Below are 15,993 nucleotides of genomic sequence, written 5' to 3' on the forward strand. Positions count from 1 at the left end.
AGGGAGGGCATTGTCCCACTCTGCTCTGAGCTGGGGCAGCCACACCTTGAATATTGTGTGTGGTTTTGGGTGCCACAACATAAGAAAGATCTAAAGGTGTTTGAGAGTGTCCAAAGTAGGGTTTTAGAGATGGTGAAGGGCCTGAAGAGAAAGCCACACAAGGAGCAGCTGAGGGCACTTGGTCTATTCAGCTGGAGAAGAGCAGACTGAGGTCAGAGCTCACAGCAGTTCTGCAGTTTCCTCATGAGGGGAAGAGGAGGGGCAGGCACTGGTCTCTGTTCTCTGTGACCAGGGACAGGACACAGGGAACCGCTGGAGCTGTGTCAGGGGAGGGTTAGGGTGGGTATCAGGGAAAGGTTCTTCCCCCAGAGGGTGCTGGGGCACTGAACAGGCTCCCCAGGGAATGGTCACGGCCCCAGGGATGATGCTGTCATGCGCAGGGCCCAATTGTTGGAGTGGCCAGAGGTTGGACCCAAGATGGCTATGGGTCCCTTCCAACACAGAATATTCTGTGAAAAATTCAAATGAACAGAGAGTAAGGGGTTCCTATAGCTGTTGAAACATCACAAGGGGCTGCTCAGGCTGGGATTCACAGGAGGAGCCATTGAAGAACACCAAGAGAGGACCAGCTGAGAGATGCTGATGAAGGAGTTCAACCTTCCCTGCAAAAACAGGTCTTGTATAGGACAGCAAGAGAGGCTGCAGTCAGGTTCTGCTGTAAATTTGAAACACAAAGGATCTGAGGCAGATATCAGGAATGTCAGGTACAGAACCACAGAGCTGTGACACAGCTGCTCTGGGGTGTAGAAACCAAGTCTGGGGAAGGTCAAAGGCACTCGGTTTCCTTCAGGCTGGGGAATGTCCCTGTAGCCAAGGGCCCCAGGTCACACTGCACGCCTTGACAACTCTTCAGAGTCCTGCTTCATCTTTGCGTAGGTGGCAGGGCAGAACTGGGAATAGAGCTGAGCCAGCAGAGCCTGGGAGGGGATCTCTAACTTGGTCCCGTGGCTCAGTTTGTTCCATATGTGCACTGCATAGGTGCTCTTAAGGAGTTTCTGAAGCTCCAAGGCACTGGCTGCCTCAAACAACTTCTTCCAGTCCTGCCAGGGAATAGGATAAACAACTTCTCGGGCAAGAGCACTCACACCTTTGCAGCTCATGCTCGTGATAGTCTCGAGGGAGCACCACTTCTTGAAGACACGAGTTAGGAGCTCTGGGCCCTGGTGCCCCCAGACCCAGCCATTGTAGTCCTCCACAAAGTCCTGCATGCAAAGCTCCATGAATTTGTGCTTAGCCTTAAAGGACAGAAAGGCTCCATTCAGTTCATCATCGTCCTGAATGCCGAGGGCATTGGTGAGGTTCTGTAAGTTCTTAAGCACAATGAAGTCTGTATCCAGGTAGATGCCACCAAATTTCCACATGAGGACAATTCTGCAGGCATCAGAGAGGACAGCTAAAAAATGAGGCTCCTGTTGCCGCTGAGGCTGCAGGAACCACTGTGCCAGAGGTGTTCCAGAAAAGAGCTCTGTCAAGTCCAGGGGCCGGATTTCCACGTTGGGGAAGCAGCTGAGCAAGGAGAAAGCCCAGTGCTTGGGCAAGGAGGCGTTTCCTTTGGCCAAGCCTTTCATGAGCACCACAACTCTTGACATGGGGTGTGTCCTGGCCGCTGACTCCACAGAGCACGAGAAGAGGTAACTTGGGGCAGTTTGCTCTGAGGTCTCCACAAAAAACACATTTCCTGTGGAAGGGGAGGGCCCACCAGCAATGTCGAGGGGAGAAGGCACATAGTGAGCACAGCTGATCTCAGCAGACAAGCTGTGGGTGGGGCCGCTGCTCTTTGGGTCCCAGTAGAGCTTGTGGTAGGCAAGGGATACGAACACAAAGATGAGGATAAACAGGGCACAGGGCTTGTGGCTCAGCACCACCCTGGTCAGCTTTAGGAGGCAGCTGGGCATCCTGAGCATTCTCTCTCCAGCCGGAGCCTGCTCTCCCGAGACAGCTGTCATGATCTGAAGGGAAGGAAAAGAGAAAAACAACCTGACAGACAAGGCAGCAGAGTATGAGCCTTCCTTCACAGGTGTGCCCCACCTTCATAGGAGTGCACAACAAACTATGGGAACACCATTAGAGAACTCATCTGTCACCCTCTAGAACTTCAGGTCACTGTCAACACGAGACATGGGATACGTACGCAAAGCCCTGGCAGGAGGAAATAGCAATGTTCCTTGTCACCATTCCTGGAGCCCTGTCAACAGACACTGTGTGGAACTGCTGTCCACTGACAGCTGGTTATCATGAGGGGAGTTGTATTCCCTGATACACAAGGTGTCCTTCCCCCAAACCAAACACAAGCCTCAGCCTTCCAGTTGTTGAGCTGGCACTTGCTGCCTTTCCAAACCCACCACCCGCCCCTGCAGAGAGCCTGGCCCATTGTCCATGGCAGCGTAGCCTGGCAGGATGGATGGAGAGTGGGAAAGGAATGGATGCAGGGCAGCTCAGGAGGCAGATGCAGACAATAAGGTCAAGAACTGCCTTTGTAAAGGAAGTTCCAAGGCTGCTTCTCAACCCTGCACAGGGTCACACTGGCTCTGCCCTGCTCAGTTCTTCCAGTGGATCCTGCTGGTGGACAGGCATTCCCTCCGCTCTCCTGCCCTTACTTCCTTACTTTGTCTGGCAAAAGGGAGGGTTGGAGTGGAAAAGATTTTTAACAAGGCAGCAACAAACAGATAAGTCAGTCTAGCTCCATCCTCAGCGTTAACATCATCATTGCTGCCCTTGCCTCTCCTGAAATCGAGGGGCAGCAGAAGCAGCACCTCCTGTGCCCACCACTGGGCCCCAAAGGTCACCAGGCAAGAGCACATGAAGAAGCAGTGAGGAAGGCTGTGGCTCTTAGGACCATTGGAAATGGTCTCAAGTGGTGCCAAGGGAGGTTAGAGTGGACATTACTCAGAATTTTACTCCCTGGAAGAGTTACCAGGCATTGGCACAGGCTGCCCAAGAAAGCAGTGGAGCCACTGTGCCTGGAGGTATTTAACAGACACGTAGATGTGGCACTTAGGAACTGGGTTTAGTGGTGGACTTGGCAGAGCAGGTTTTGGGGTTGGACGCGGGCACTCAAAGATCTCTTCCATCCTAAAGGATTCCATCATTTCTCCCGCCTCCCTGAGCTCCATCTCCAAAGCCCTACCCTCCAGGACAGAAAGGCTCAGGAAACGGGAAAAGCTTTAATCCAGCAGCTGCAACCAAAGTGGCAGGGAACACGACAGAGCACTCAGGTGGCATGGACCCATTTGGCATTGCTCCTTGATCACTGTGCCTGGCTCACATACGGAGCTTCTCCTGTGGCCAGAAAGGACTTGTCAGCCACACTGGGAGGCATCCAAATGCCAGAGCATGGAGCCACCACTCTGCACCAGGCACAGGGGGACAGAGGAGAGGCAGCCATTACACAAATGATCAGCTCTGGATCCCCAGAGCTGCCCACCCTGCCTTATACAGACCAAAGCCAGCCCACCCTGCCTTATACAGACCCCTTTACATTCTCCACCCTCCACACACCAGAGCTGGGTTAACCCTGTAAATAATTTTTGCTTTGCAAGCATAGGAAGAGAGAGCGGTACAGGCCTGTTGAGAAGTTCCTGTGCAGTAGAGGGGCAGGAAAGCACCCCGTTCATCTAACCACAAGCAAGGTTCGAGCTTGTCGGCGCATTTTGAGCAAAGGACTGAACTTTACTCCCGTCACATCTCTCATCACATCTCATAAAGTTAGAAATACATTTCTACTTTTGGAGCAGACAGGGCAACGATTTCAACGCTGCAATAGCCAGTGCAATTCTTTTACAAAACAAATACAGGAAGCCTGGCTCTGTCTCTTCCTCTGAAAACACATGTGCCATTGCAAAGAAATTGCAAACTCTACTCACCTGTCCCTGCTTTCAAGACAGCACAGAATTCACTGCTTAGCTGGAGAAGAGTTTTAAGAGGTTGGTGTCTATGAGGGCACCTACAATTCTGTGTTCTCGCACTTCCTCCTTCTGAAACGAAATGGCAAGAGAAAAAGTCTGAATACATGGAAAAACACAATAGATGAAGGATGTGACGTCACTCCAGTGACTAGCTCAAAAAAAGGATGTACGTAGCGTGGCAAAGAAGCCATGTAGTTACAAAGTACTCATAAGAAAAAAGGAGGAAATTCAGACCTCATTGTCACTACACTTTAAACTTTAGTGTGTGGCAAGAAAACTTCTGGTTTTTTTTTTTTCTCCTCCTTTGCTAAAATTTGCCAGCAATCATGCAGTTGCCGGGGCTGCCACAATAACTGAGCTGAGCCTTCCACAGAGCTGCCTGCTCCCACCCCAAGCCCTAGGTACAGGATACCCCCTTACAAACACACTCTTTTAACCAAATACTTTACTCATTCATTAGGGGGTGCTCCCTCATATGCCAGGGACCTCAGGGAAGGACTCTGCCAAATTCAGGTGTCCCTCCTTCTGTGACAGTTCCCCCTTGATCCTGTGATCCAGGGAGGCTCACCTTCCCTTGCATGAGACTTGCTGGCACATTCATAAAATCCCTCCCTTATCAGTACAGCCACTAAATTGAGGGTCTCTGCAGTTCCTCCTCAGCTGCCTGAAACAAATTTTGCTCTGTAGTGTCCCAGACCTCTCTCCTCTCCCCAAATCCTTCCATGCACGGCAGCACCATGGATGGACTCACGACAACTCTCGTCCCAGCACAGGGACTCCACAACCACTCTGGGCTACCTGATCCAGTGTTTCACCACCCTTCCTTTCATTCTAACTTGCCACACTTGAAGGTGTGCCCAGTGTGTCTCCTGCCATCTCTGCATTGAACAGAGGAGAGTCTCACTTGTGTCCTGCACCCACTCACCCACCTTCAGCCAGGTGTTTCACACCCTGAACACAGAGCCCAGCCTGCTCTAGTCCAAGACAAGTCAGCAGAGCTCTCCCAGCCTCTCCTCACGCGCCGTGTGCTGCAGTCCCCTTCTCACCTTGGTGGCCCTTTGCCGGATTTTCTCCAGTACGGACGGGCCTCCCTCATCCTGGGATTCCAGAACCAGCCCTCCAGGTGTGTCCCACCAGTGCTGAGTGGTGGGCAAGGATTTGCATTAGGGGTAGATGGATGACCCCACATCATTGACTGCCGGCAACCTCAGTGCCATCTTCAACTTACCAGGGGTCAGCTGGAATCCGACCCAGCAGACAGGAGACAATCCAGGAGGTTCCTGGAGCACGTGGAGGAGAACTTGCTGACACAGGTGGCAGGCCAGCCCACCAGGGGAGGTGTCCCAGGGCATCTGCTGTTTGAGGAGCAAACAGAGGAGCGCTGGGGGGAGGTGAGGTTGCCTGAGGCCATCTTGGGTACAGTGACCATGACACGATTTGATTTCGGTTCTTGGTGAAGGGAGGCAAGAAGGAGGAAGGGGGTCAGCAAAACTACTACCTGGATTTGTGGAGGACAGGCTTTGGTCTGTTCGGACCATGGGTTGAGAGAATCCCTTGGGAGGCAGTCCTGAGGGGCCAGGGAGCCCAGGAAGGTGGAAGTTCCTCAGGAAGAAGGTCATAGAGGTGGAGAAGGAGCTCATTGCAATGTGCTGGGAGCTGGTTCAGGGAAGGTTAGCTTGGATGAACAGCAAGCTTCCACTGGGACTCAGGGAAGAACAGAGAGTTAGCAGCTCTGGAAGAAGGGTCAGGCAACTCAGGAAGACTACAAGGATGTCAGGAAGTTAATCAGAGAGAAGAACCAGAAAGGTAAAAGTCCAGCTAGAAGTCAATCTGGCCACCAGCATAAGAGTTAAGAAAGAAATGCTTTTCCAAATGCATTAATAACAAAAAGAGGCCAAGGAGATTCTCCATCCTTTATTGCACGCTGGGGTGGGAAGATCACATAACCTCCCGGGATGAGGAAAAGGCGGAGGTACTCAATGCATTCTTGACCTCAGCCTTTAACCAAAAGCCCAGTTAGCCTCTGCATATCCAGCCCCCTGAGCCAGAAGACAGAAACAGGGAGCAGAACAACGTCCCCACTGCAGGAGGAAGTTGTCAGTGAGCTGCTGTGCTGCCCAGACATGCACAAGTCTAGGCAGATGCCATCCTTCTGCTGGGAGCTGGTGAAGTGGCCCACAAAGCGCCACTCTCCATCGTTTATCAGCAGTCTCGGTGAACTGGAGAGCTCCTGGGTGACTGGAGGTTGTCCAGTGTGACACCGCTCTAGGAGAAGGCTTAGAAGGACACCTGGGGGAACCAGAGGCCAGTCAGCCTGACCTCGGTGCCTGGGAAGGGTATGGACCGGATTACCTGGAGTGCAATGACAGCCTGTGTGCTGCACCACTGGGGCATCAGGCCCAGCCAGCACAAGTTCAGGCAGGTTCTGCTTGACTGACCCAACCTCCTTCTATGAACAGCCAATGGATGGGGAAAGGCTGTGGATGTTGTGTACCTGGGCCTTCTAAAGCCTTTGACCACTGCTCCCACAGCGCTCTCCTGGAGAGCATTGTCCTTGCAGCCCATGCATTTAACAGGTTCCCTGTGGCTGGGAATAAAGTGCCTGGATGGCTGGGCCCAGAGAGTGGTGGTGGAATTAATCCATCTGGCAGTTGGTCACTGGTGCTGTGCCCCAGGGCCCACTGTCAGAGCCAGTCCCCTTCATATCCTTGAGGCCAAACAAGATCTGAAGTGCCAGGTCCTGCCCCTGGGTCACAACAGGCTGGGCAGAGTGGCTGGGAAGAGCCCAGCAGGAAAGGGCCTGGGCCTGCTGGCCCACAGTGCATGCCCAGGTGGGCGAGAAGGCCAATGGCTGCTGGGCTGGGCCAGCAATGGTGTGGCCAGCAGGAGCAGGGCAGTGACTGTCCCCCCTGCTGTGGGCACTGGGGAGGCCCGACCCCAAGGGCTGTGTCCAGTTCTGGGCCTGGCACTGCAAGATGGACACTGAGGGGCCGGAGCGTGTCCAGAGGGGGGAACGGAGCTGGACAAGGGGCTGGAGCACAAGCCTGATGAGGAGCGGCTGAGGGAGCTGGGGGTGTTTAACCTGGAGGAAAAGGAGGCTCAGGGGAGCTCTAGTGCTCTCCACACCTCCCTGACAGGAGGGTGCAGCCAGCTGGGGGCCAGGCTCTGCTCCCAGGGAACAAGGGACAGGATGAGGGGAAATGAATAGAATGGTCTGGAATGGAAGGGACACTAAAGATTGTCTTGTGTCACCCCTCCTGCCACAGACAGGGACACCTCCCACTATCCCAGGTCGCTCAGAACCCCATTCAGCCTGGTCTTGGACACTTCCAGGGATCCAGGGGCAGCCACAGCTGCTCTGGGCACCCTGTGCCAGGGCCTCAGCCCCACCACATGGAAGAATTTTTCCCTCATACCCAACCTAAACCCGCTCTCTGTCACTGTGAAGCCATTCCCCCTTGTCCTGTCACTGCAGGCCCTTGCAAAGAGTGTCTCTGCATCTTTCCTTTAAGCTCCCTTCAGGCAGTGGAGGGCCATGATTAGGTCACCCCAAAGCCTTCTCTTCTCCAGGCAGAACACTCCCGCTTTCCTCAGCCTTTCCTCCCAGCAGAGCTGCTCCATCCCTCTGATCCCCTTGGCATCCCTGCTCGGCACTGGCTCCCTGTCCTTCCTGTGCTGGGATCCCAGAGCTGGATGCAGCACTCTGTGCACCACAGTAGGTTCAGCTTGGCTATGAGGAAAAATTTCAGAGTGCTTAAGCACTGTGTGCCACAGACTCCCCAGGGAAGTGGTGGAGTCAGCATCCCTGGAAGTGCTCCAAAAAATGAGTACACATGGCACTTTGGGGTACAGGCTTGTGGGTATGGTGATAGTGAATTGAAGGTTGGACTCCCTGATCTTGGAGGTCTTTTCCAATCTTCATGTGCTTCTGACTTTTTGTTTTTGTCCCTGGGGACACTGCTTGGAGCCCTGCACTTGTTCCTTCTGTTGATGGGGACATGTCATCCTCTGGACTTGCACATTGGGCTCAATATTCCAATGAAAGGGATGTAATCCTCTTCACAGCACTGCAGAAACAGGAAATGCTGAGCCCCTTCAGAGTGTGACAATGGCTGCTTAGATATTGGTATCCACAAGAACTACTTCAGCAGAGCAAGGATATTCATAATTTCCACTCCTCAAAGAACTGCTTTTGCCTATTTCTTTTCCTGAGGAGTCCCAGACAAGGCATCGCACTTTTGTAGATTTAGAAACTATAGGAAGTACCATTTGAACTTCCCTCACTTCAGAAATTTAGAACAACTTCACAGTGAGCCACACAGGGATCTAAACTTTTTTCTGCTTCTTGAAGCAAGTTTCATATACGCTTCATGTGTTTCCCCACATGTTAAGGATCTTTGCCAGCCAGGGAATTCTGATTTGAGCCCCAGCAATCTGTGATCTTTGTCACTGATTGGCAGTGATTCACAAACTCAGAAATGCTAAAGAGAGGAAGCCAAGGATCCCTACAACTGTTGAAACATCACAAGGGGCTGCTCAGGCTGGGATTCACAGGAGGAGCCATTGAAGAACACCAAGAGAGGACCAGCTGAGAGATGCTGATGAAGGAGTTCAACCTTCCCTGCAAAAACAGGTCTTGTATAGGACAGCAAGAGAGGCTGCAGTCAGGTTCTGCTGTAAATTTGAAACACAAAGGATCTGAGGCAGATATCAGGAATGTCAGGTACAGAACCACAGAGCTGTGACACAGCTGCTCTGGGGTGTAGAAACCAAGTCTGGGGAAGGTCAAAGGCACTCGTTTTCCTTTAGGCTGGGGAATGTCCCTGCAGCCAAGGGCCCCAGGTCACACTGCACGCCTTGACAACTCTTCAGAGTCCTGCTTCATCTTTGCGTAGGTGGCAGGACAGAACTGGGAATAGAGCTGAGCCAGCAGAGCCTGGGAGGGGATCTCTAACTTGGTCCCGTGGCTCAGTTTGTTCCATATGTGCACTGCATAGGTGCTCTTAAGGAGTTTCTGAAGCTCCAAGGCACTGGCTGCCTCAAACAACTTCTTCCAGTCCTGCCAGGGAATAGGATAAACAACTTCTCGGGCAAGAGCACTCACACCTTTGCAGCTCATGCTCGTGATAGTCTCGAGGGAGCACCACTTCTTGAAGACACGAGTTAGGAGCTCTGGGCCCTGGTGCCCCCAGACCCAGCCATTGTAGTCCTCCACAAAGTCCTGCATGCAAAGCTCCATGAATTTGTGCTTAGCCTTAAAGGACAGAAAGGCTCCATTCAGTACACTGTCACCCTGAATGCCGAGGGCATTGGTGAGGTTCTGTAAGTTCTTAAGCACAATGAAGTCTGTATCCAGGTAGATGCCACCAAATTTCCACATGAGGACAATTCTGCAGGCATCAGAGAGGACAGCTAAAAAATGAGGCTCCTGTTGCCGCTGAGGCTGCAGGAACCACTGTGCCAGAGGTGTTCCAGAAAAGAGCTCTGTCAAGTCCAGAGGCCGGATTTCCACGTTGGGGAAGCAGCTGAGCAAGGAGAAAGCCCAGTGCTTGGGCAAGGAGGCGTTTCCTTTGGCCAAGCCTTTCATGAGCACCACAACTCTTGACATGGGGTGTGTCCTGGCCGCTGACTCCACAGAGCACGAGAAGAGGTAACTTGGGGCAGTTTGCTCTGAGGTCTCCACAAAAAACACATTTCCTGTGGAAGGGGAGGGCCCACCAGCAATGTCGAGGGGAGAAGGCACATAGTGAGCACAGCTGATCTCAGCAGACAAGCTGTGGGTGGGGCCGCTGCTCTTTGGGTCCCAGTAGAGCTTGTGGTAGGCAAGGGATACGAACACAAAGATGAGGATAAACAGGGCACAGGGCTTGTGGCTCAGCACCACCCTGGTCAGCTTTAGGAGGCAGCTGGGCATCCTGAGCATTCTCTCTCCAGCCGGAGCCTGCTCTCCCGAGACAGCTGTCATGATCTGAAGGGAAGGAAAAGAGAAAAACAACCTGACAGACAAGGCAGCAGAGTATGAGCCTTCCTTCACAGGTGTGCCCCACCTTACGGGAACACCATAGGAGTGCACAACAAACTATGGGAACACCATTAGAGAACTCATCTGTCACCCTCTAGAACTTCAGGTCACTGTCAACACGAGACATGGGATACGTACGCAAAGCCCTGGCAGGAGGAAATAGCAATGTTCCTTGTCACCATTCCTGGAGCCCTGTCAACAGACACTGTGTGGAACTGCTGTCCACTGACAGCTGGTTATCATGAGGGGAGTTGTATTCCCTGATACACAAGGTGTCCTTCCCCAAACCAAACACAAGCCTCAGCCTTCCAGTTGTTGAGCTGGCACTTGCTGCCTTTCCAAACCCACCACCCGCCCCTGCAGAGAGCCTGGCCCATTGTCCATGGCAGCGTAGCCTGGCAGGATGGATGGAGAGTGGGAAAGGAATGGATGCAGGGCAGCTCAGGAGGCAGATGCAGACACAAGGTCAAGAACTGCCTTTGTAAAGGAAGTTCCAAGGCTGCTTCTCAACCCTGCACAGGGTCACACTGGCTCTGCCCTGCTCAGTTCTTCCAGTGGATCCTGCTGGTGGACAGGCATTCCCTCCGGCTCTCCTGCCCTTACTTCCTTACTTTGTCTGGCAAAAGGGAGGGTTGGAGTGGAAAAGATTTTTAACAAGGCAGCAACAAACAGATAAGTCAGTCTAGCTCCATCCTCAGCGTTAACATCATCATTGCTGCCCTTGCCTCTCCTGAAATCGAGGGGCAGCAGAAGCAGCACCTCCTGTGCCCACCACTGGGCCCCAAAGGTCACCAGGCAAGAGCACATGAAGAAGCAGTGAGGAAGGCTGTGGCTCTTAGGACCATTGGAAATGGTCTCAAGTGGTGCCAAGGGAGGTTAGAGTGGACATTACTCAGAATTTTACTCCCTGGAAGAGTTACCAGGCATTGGCACAGGCTGCCCAAGAAAGCAGTGGAGCCACTGTGCCTGGAGGTATTTAACAGACACGTAGATGTGGCACTTAGGAACTGGGTTTAGTGGTGGACTTGGCAGAGCAGGTTTTGGGGTTGGACGCGGGCACTCAAAGATCTCTTCCATCCTAAAGGATTCCATCATTTCTCCCGCCTCCCTGAGCTCCATCTCCAAAGCCCTACCCTCCAGGACAGAAAGGCTCAGGAAACGGGAAAAGCTTTAATCCAGCAGCTGCAACCAAAGTGGCAGGGAACACGACAGAGCACTCAGGTGGCATGGACCCATTTGGCATTGCTCCTTGATCACTGTGCCTGGCTCACATACGGAGCTTCTCCTGTGGCCAGAAAGGACTTGTCAGCCACACTGGGAGGCATCCAAATGCCAGAGCATGGAGCCACCACTCTGCACCAGGCACAGGGGGACAGAGGAGAGGCAGCCATTACACAAATGATCAGCTCTGGATCCCCAGAAAGTTTTCTCCTCCCACACAGAAATGCCACTATATGCTGCCAGTGCTACAGGCAGCCAAAGCCAGCCCACCCTGCCTTATACAGACCCCTTTACATTCTCCACCCTCCACACACCAGAGCTGGGTTAACCCTGTAAATAATTTTTTAAGGTGTAGAAGGCAAAGAGGCACAGACTAGGTTAGAACAGAGCCCGTTCTATAGAGAAGGCACAAAACTCACCTGTCCCTGCTTTCAAGATACCGCAGAATTCCCTCTTCAGCTGGAAAAGATATTTATGAACATAAAATCTGAGAGGATGACCAGAACTTTATGGTCTGACAGCTTTCTCTCCTTCGGAAAGGAACGATGAGAGATGGAGTCTGAACAGAAGTGGAAAAGAAAAGGGGAGAGTGCAACATCTTTTATGTAACCAGTAACAGATGCTAAGGTCACACATATTCACTGTCAACAAACCAGATAGTTAAAAAGTAATTTAAAGAAAAAAAAAAAGGAGGAAACTGAAACCCCAATGTTGCAACACATTGAGCTTTAGACTGCTGGGAAAATGGCTTGATCTGTTTTCTCCTCCTTTGCTAAGAATTCCCAGTGCTCAGGCTGCTGCTGGAGCTGCCACAATAACTGAGCTGAGCCTTCCACAGAGCTGCCTGCTCCCACCCCAAGCCCTAGGTACAGGATACCCCCTTACAAACACACTCTTTTAACCAAATACTTTACTCATTCATTAGGGGGTGCTCCCTCATATGCCAGGGACCTCAGGGAAGGACTCTGCCAAATTCAGGTGTCCCTCCTTCTGTGACAGTTCCCCCTTGATCCTGTGATCCAGGGAGGCTCACCTTCCCTTGCATGAGACTTGCTGGCACATTCATAAAATCCCTCCCTTATCAGTACAGCCACTAAATTGAGGGTCTCTGCAGTTCCTCCTCAGCTGCCTGAAACAAATTTTGCTCTGTAGTGTCCCAGACCTCTCTCCTCTCCCCAAATCCTTCCATGCACGGCAGCACCATGGATGGACTCACGACAACTCTCGTCCCAGCACAGGGACTCCACAACCACTCTGGGCTACCTGATCCAGTGTTTCACCACCCTTCCTTTCATTCTAACTTGCCACACTTGAAGGTGTGCCCAGTGTGTCTCCTGCCATCTCTGCATTGAACAGAAGAGAGTCTCACTTGTGTCCTGCACCCACTCACCCACCTTCAGCCAGGTGTTTCACACCCTGAACACAGAGCCCAGCCTGCTCTAGTCCAAGACAAGTCAGCAGAGCTCTCCCAGCCTCTCCTCACGCGCCGTGTGCTGCAGTCCCCTTCTCACCTTGGTGGCCCTTTGCCGGATTTTCTCCAGTACGGACGGGCCTCCCTCATCCTGGGATTCCAGAACCAGCCCTCCAGGTGTGTCCCACCAGTGCTGAGTGGTGGGCAAGGATTTGCATTAGGGGTAGATGGATGACCCCACATCATTGACTGCCGGCAACCTCAGTGCCATCTTCAACTTACCAGGGGTCAGCTGGAATCCGACCCAGCAGACAGGAGACAATCCAGGAGGTTCCTGGAGCACGTGGAGGAGAACTTGCTGACACAGGTGGCAGGCCAGCCCACCAGGGGAGGTGTCCCAGGGCATCTGCTGTTTGAGGAGCAAACAGAGGAGCGCTGGGGGGAGGTGAGGTTGCCTGAGGCCATCTTGGGTACAGTGACCATGACACGATTTGATTTCGGTTCTTGGTGAAGGGAGGCAAGAAGGAGGAAGGGGGTCAGCAAAACTACTACCTGGATTTGTGGAGGACAGGCTTTGGTCTGTTCGGACCATGGGTTGAGAGAATCCCTTGGGAGGCAGTCCTGAGGGGCCAGGGAGCCCAGGAAGGTGGAAGTTCCTCAGGAAGAAGGTCTTAGAGGTGGAGAAGGAGCTCATTGCAATGTGCTGGGAGCTGGTTCAGGGAAGGTTAGCTTGGATGAACAGCAAGCTTCCACTGGGACTCAGGGAAGAACAGAGAGTTAGCAGCTCTGGAAGAAGGGTCAGGCAACTCAGGAAGACTACAAGGATGTCAGGAAGTTAATCAGAGAGAAGAACCAGAAAGGTAAAAAGTCCAGCTAGAAGTCAATCTGGCCACCAGCATAAGAGTTAAGAAAGAAATGCTTTTCCAAATGCATTAATAACAAAAAAGAGGCCAAGGAGATTCTCCATCCTTTATTGCACGCTGGGGTGGGAAGATCACATAACCTCCCGGGATGAGGAAAAGGCGGAGGTACTCAATGCATTCTTGACCTCAGCCTTTAACCAAAAGCCCAGTTAGCCTCTGCATATCCAGCCCCTGAGCCAGAAGACAGAAACAGGGGAGCAGAACAACGTCCCCACTGCAGGAGGAAGTTGTCAGTGAGCTGCTGTGCTGCCCAGACATGCACAAGTCTAGGCAGATGCCATCCTTCTGCTGGGAGCTGGTGAAGTGGCCCACAAAGCGCCACTCTCCATCGTTTATCAGCAGTCTCGGTGAACTGGAGAGCTCCTGGGTGACTGGAGGTTGTCCAGTGTGACACCGCTCTAGGAGAAGGCTTAGAAGGACACCTGGGGGAACCAGAGGCCAGTCAGCCTGACCTCGGTGCCTGGGAAGGGTATGGACCGGATTACCTGGAGTGCAATGACAGCCTGTGTGCTGCACCACTGGGGCATCAGGCCCAGCCAGCACAAGTTCAGGCAGGTTCTGCTTGACTGACCCAACCTCCTTCTATGAACAGCCAATGGATGGGGAAAGGCTGTGGATGTTGTGTACCTGGGCCTTCTAAAGCCTTTGACCACTGCTCCCACAGCGCTCTCCTGGAGAGCATTGTCCTTGCAGCCCATGCATTTAACAGGTTCCCTGTGGCTGGGAATAAAGTGCCTGGATGGCTGGGCCCAGAGAGTGGTGGTGGAATTAATCCATCTGGCAGTTGGTCACTGGTGCTGTGCCCCAGGGCCCACTGTCAGAGCCAGTCCCCTTTCATATCCTTGAGGCCAAACAAGATCTGAAGTGCCAGGTCCTGCCCCTGGGTCACAACAGGCTGGGCAGAGTGGCTGGGAAGAGCCCAGCAGGAAAGGGCCTGGGCCTGCTGGCCCACAGTGCATGCCCAGGTGGGCGAGAAGGCCAATGGCTGCTGGGCTGGGCCAGCAATGGTGTGGCCAGCAGGAGCAGGGCAGTGACTGTCCCCCTGCTGTGGGCACTGGGGAGGCCCGACCCCAAGGGCTGTGTCCAGTTCTGGGCCTGGCACTGCAAGATGGACACTGAGGGGCCGGAGCGTGTCCAGAGGGGGGAACGGAGCTGGACAAGGGGCTGGAGCACAAGCCTGATGAGGAGCGGCTGAGGGAGCTGGGGGTGTTTAACCTGGAGGAAAAGGAGGCTCAGGGGAGCTCTAGTGCTCTCCACACCTCCCTGACAGGAGGGTGCAGCCAGCTGGGGGCCAGGCTCTGCTCCCAGGGAACAAGGGACAGGATGAGGGGAAATGAATAGAATGGTCTGGAATGGAAGGGACACTAAAGATTGTCTTGTGTCACCCCTCCTGCCACAGACAGGGACACCTCCCACTATCCCAGGTCGCTCAGAACCCCATTCAGCCTGGTCTTGGACACTTCCAGGGATCCAGGGGCAGCCACAGCTGCTCTGGGCACCCTGTGCCAGGGCCTCAGCCCCACCACATGGAAGAATTTTTCCCTCATACCCAACCTAAACCCGCTCTCTGTCACTGTGAAGCCATTCCCCCTTGTCCTGTCACTGCAGGCCCTTGCAAAGAGTGTCTCTGCATCTTTCCTTTAAGCTCCCTTCAGGCAGTGGAGGGCCATGATTAGGTCACCCCAAAGCCTTCTCTTCTCCAGGCAGAACACTCCCCGCTTTCCCTCAGCCTTTCCTCCCAGCAGAGCTGCTCCATCCCTCTGATCCCCTTGGCATCCCTGCTCGGCACTGGCTCCCTGTCCTTCCTGTGCTGGGATCCCAGAGCTGGATGCAGCACTCTGTGCACCACAGTAGGTTCAGCTTGGCTATGAGGAAAAATTTCAGAGTGCTTAAGCACTGTGTGCCACAGACTCCCCAGGGAAGTGGTGGAGTCAGCATCCCTGGAAGTGCTCCAAAAAATGAGTACACATGGCACTTTGGGGTACAGGCTTGTGGGTATGGTGATAGTGAATTGAAGGTTGGACTCCCTGATCTTGGAGGTCTTTTCCAATCTTCATGTGCTTCTGACTTTTTGTTTTTGTCCCTGGGGACACTGCTTGGAGCCCTGCACTTGTTCCTTCTGTTGATGGGGACATGTCATCCTCTGGACTTGCACATTGGGCTCAATATTCCAATGAAAGGGATGTAATCCTCTTCACAGCACTGCAGAAACAGGAAATGCTGAGCCCCTTCAGAGTGTGACAATGGCTGCTTAGATATTGGTATCCACAAGAACTACTTCAGCAGAGCAAGGATATTCATAATTTCCACTCCTCAAAGAACTGCTTTTGCCTATTTCTTTTCCTGAGGAGTCCCAGACAAGGCATCGCACTTTTGTAGATTTAGAAACTATAGGAAGTACCATTTGAACTTCCCTCACTTCAGAAATTTAGAACAACTTCACAGTGAGCC

General features: G+C 52.9%; 2 protein-coding genes across 3 annotated transcripts; both read right to left on the bottom strand.

Annotated features, from left to right (window-relative positions):
• Positions 1 to 337: 337 nt before the first annotated feature.
• On the bottom strand, positions 338 to 5,285 carry LOC115910383 (lactosylceramide 4-alpha-galactosyltransferase-like). Of its 2 annotated transcripts, XM_030960505.1 has the most exons (3): positions 5,194 to 5,285; positions 3,924 to 4,034; positions 338 to 2,009 (listed from the first exon to the last, which is right to left on the bottom strand). In XM_030960505.1, the coding sequence occupies exon 3, from the start codon at positions 2,004 to 2,006 to the stop codon at positions 885 to 887; it is 1,122 nt and encodes a 373-aa protein (XP_030816365.1). In that variant the 5' UTR covers positions 2,007 to 2,009; positions 3,924 to 4,034; positions 5,194 to 5,285; the 3' UTR covers positions 338 to 884. The 2 variants fall into 2 exon arrangements, with proteins under 2 accessions (XP_030816365.1, XP_030816364.1); XM_030960504.1 differs by lacking the exon at positions 5,194 to 5,285 and having other exon boundaries at positions 3,924 to 4,062.
• Positions 5,286 to 8,571: 3,286 nt separating this feature from the next.
• LOC115910423 (lactosylceramide 4-alpha-galactosyltransferase-like) lies at positions 8,572 to 9,945 on the bottom strand. Its single transcript, XM_030960568.1, has one exon. The coding sequence runs from the start codon at positions 9,928 to 9,930 to the stop codon at positions 8,809 to 8,811; it is 1,122 nt and encodes a 373-aa protein (XP_030816428.1). The 5' UTR covers positions 9,931 to 9,945; the 3' UTR covers positions 8,572 to 8,808.
• Positions 9,946 to 15,993: the final 6,048 nt, after the last annotated feature.

This window comes from Camarhynchus parvulus, chromosome 1A (assembly GCF_901933205.1).
Source record: "Camarhynchus parvulus chromosome 1A, STF_HiC, whole genome shotgun sequence".
Classification (NCBI taxonomy): Eukaryota; Metazoa; Chordata; class Aves; order Passeriformes; family Thraupidae; genus Camarhynchus; species Camarhynchus parvulus.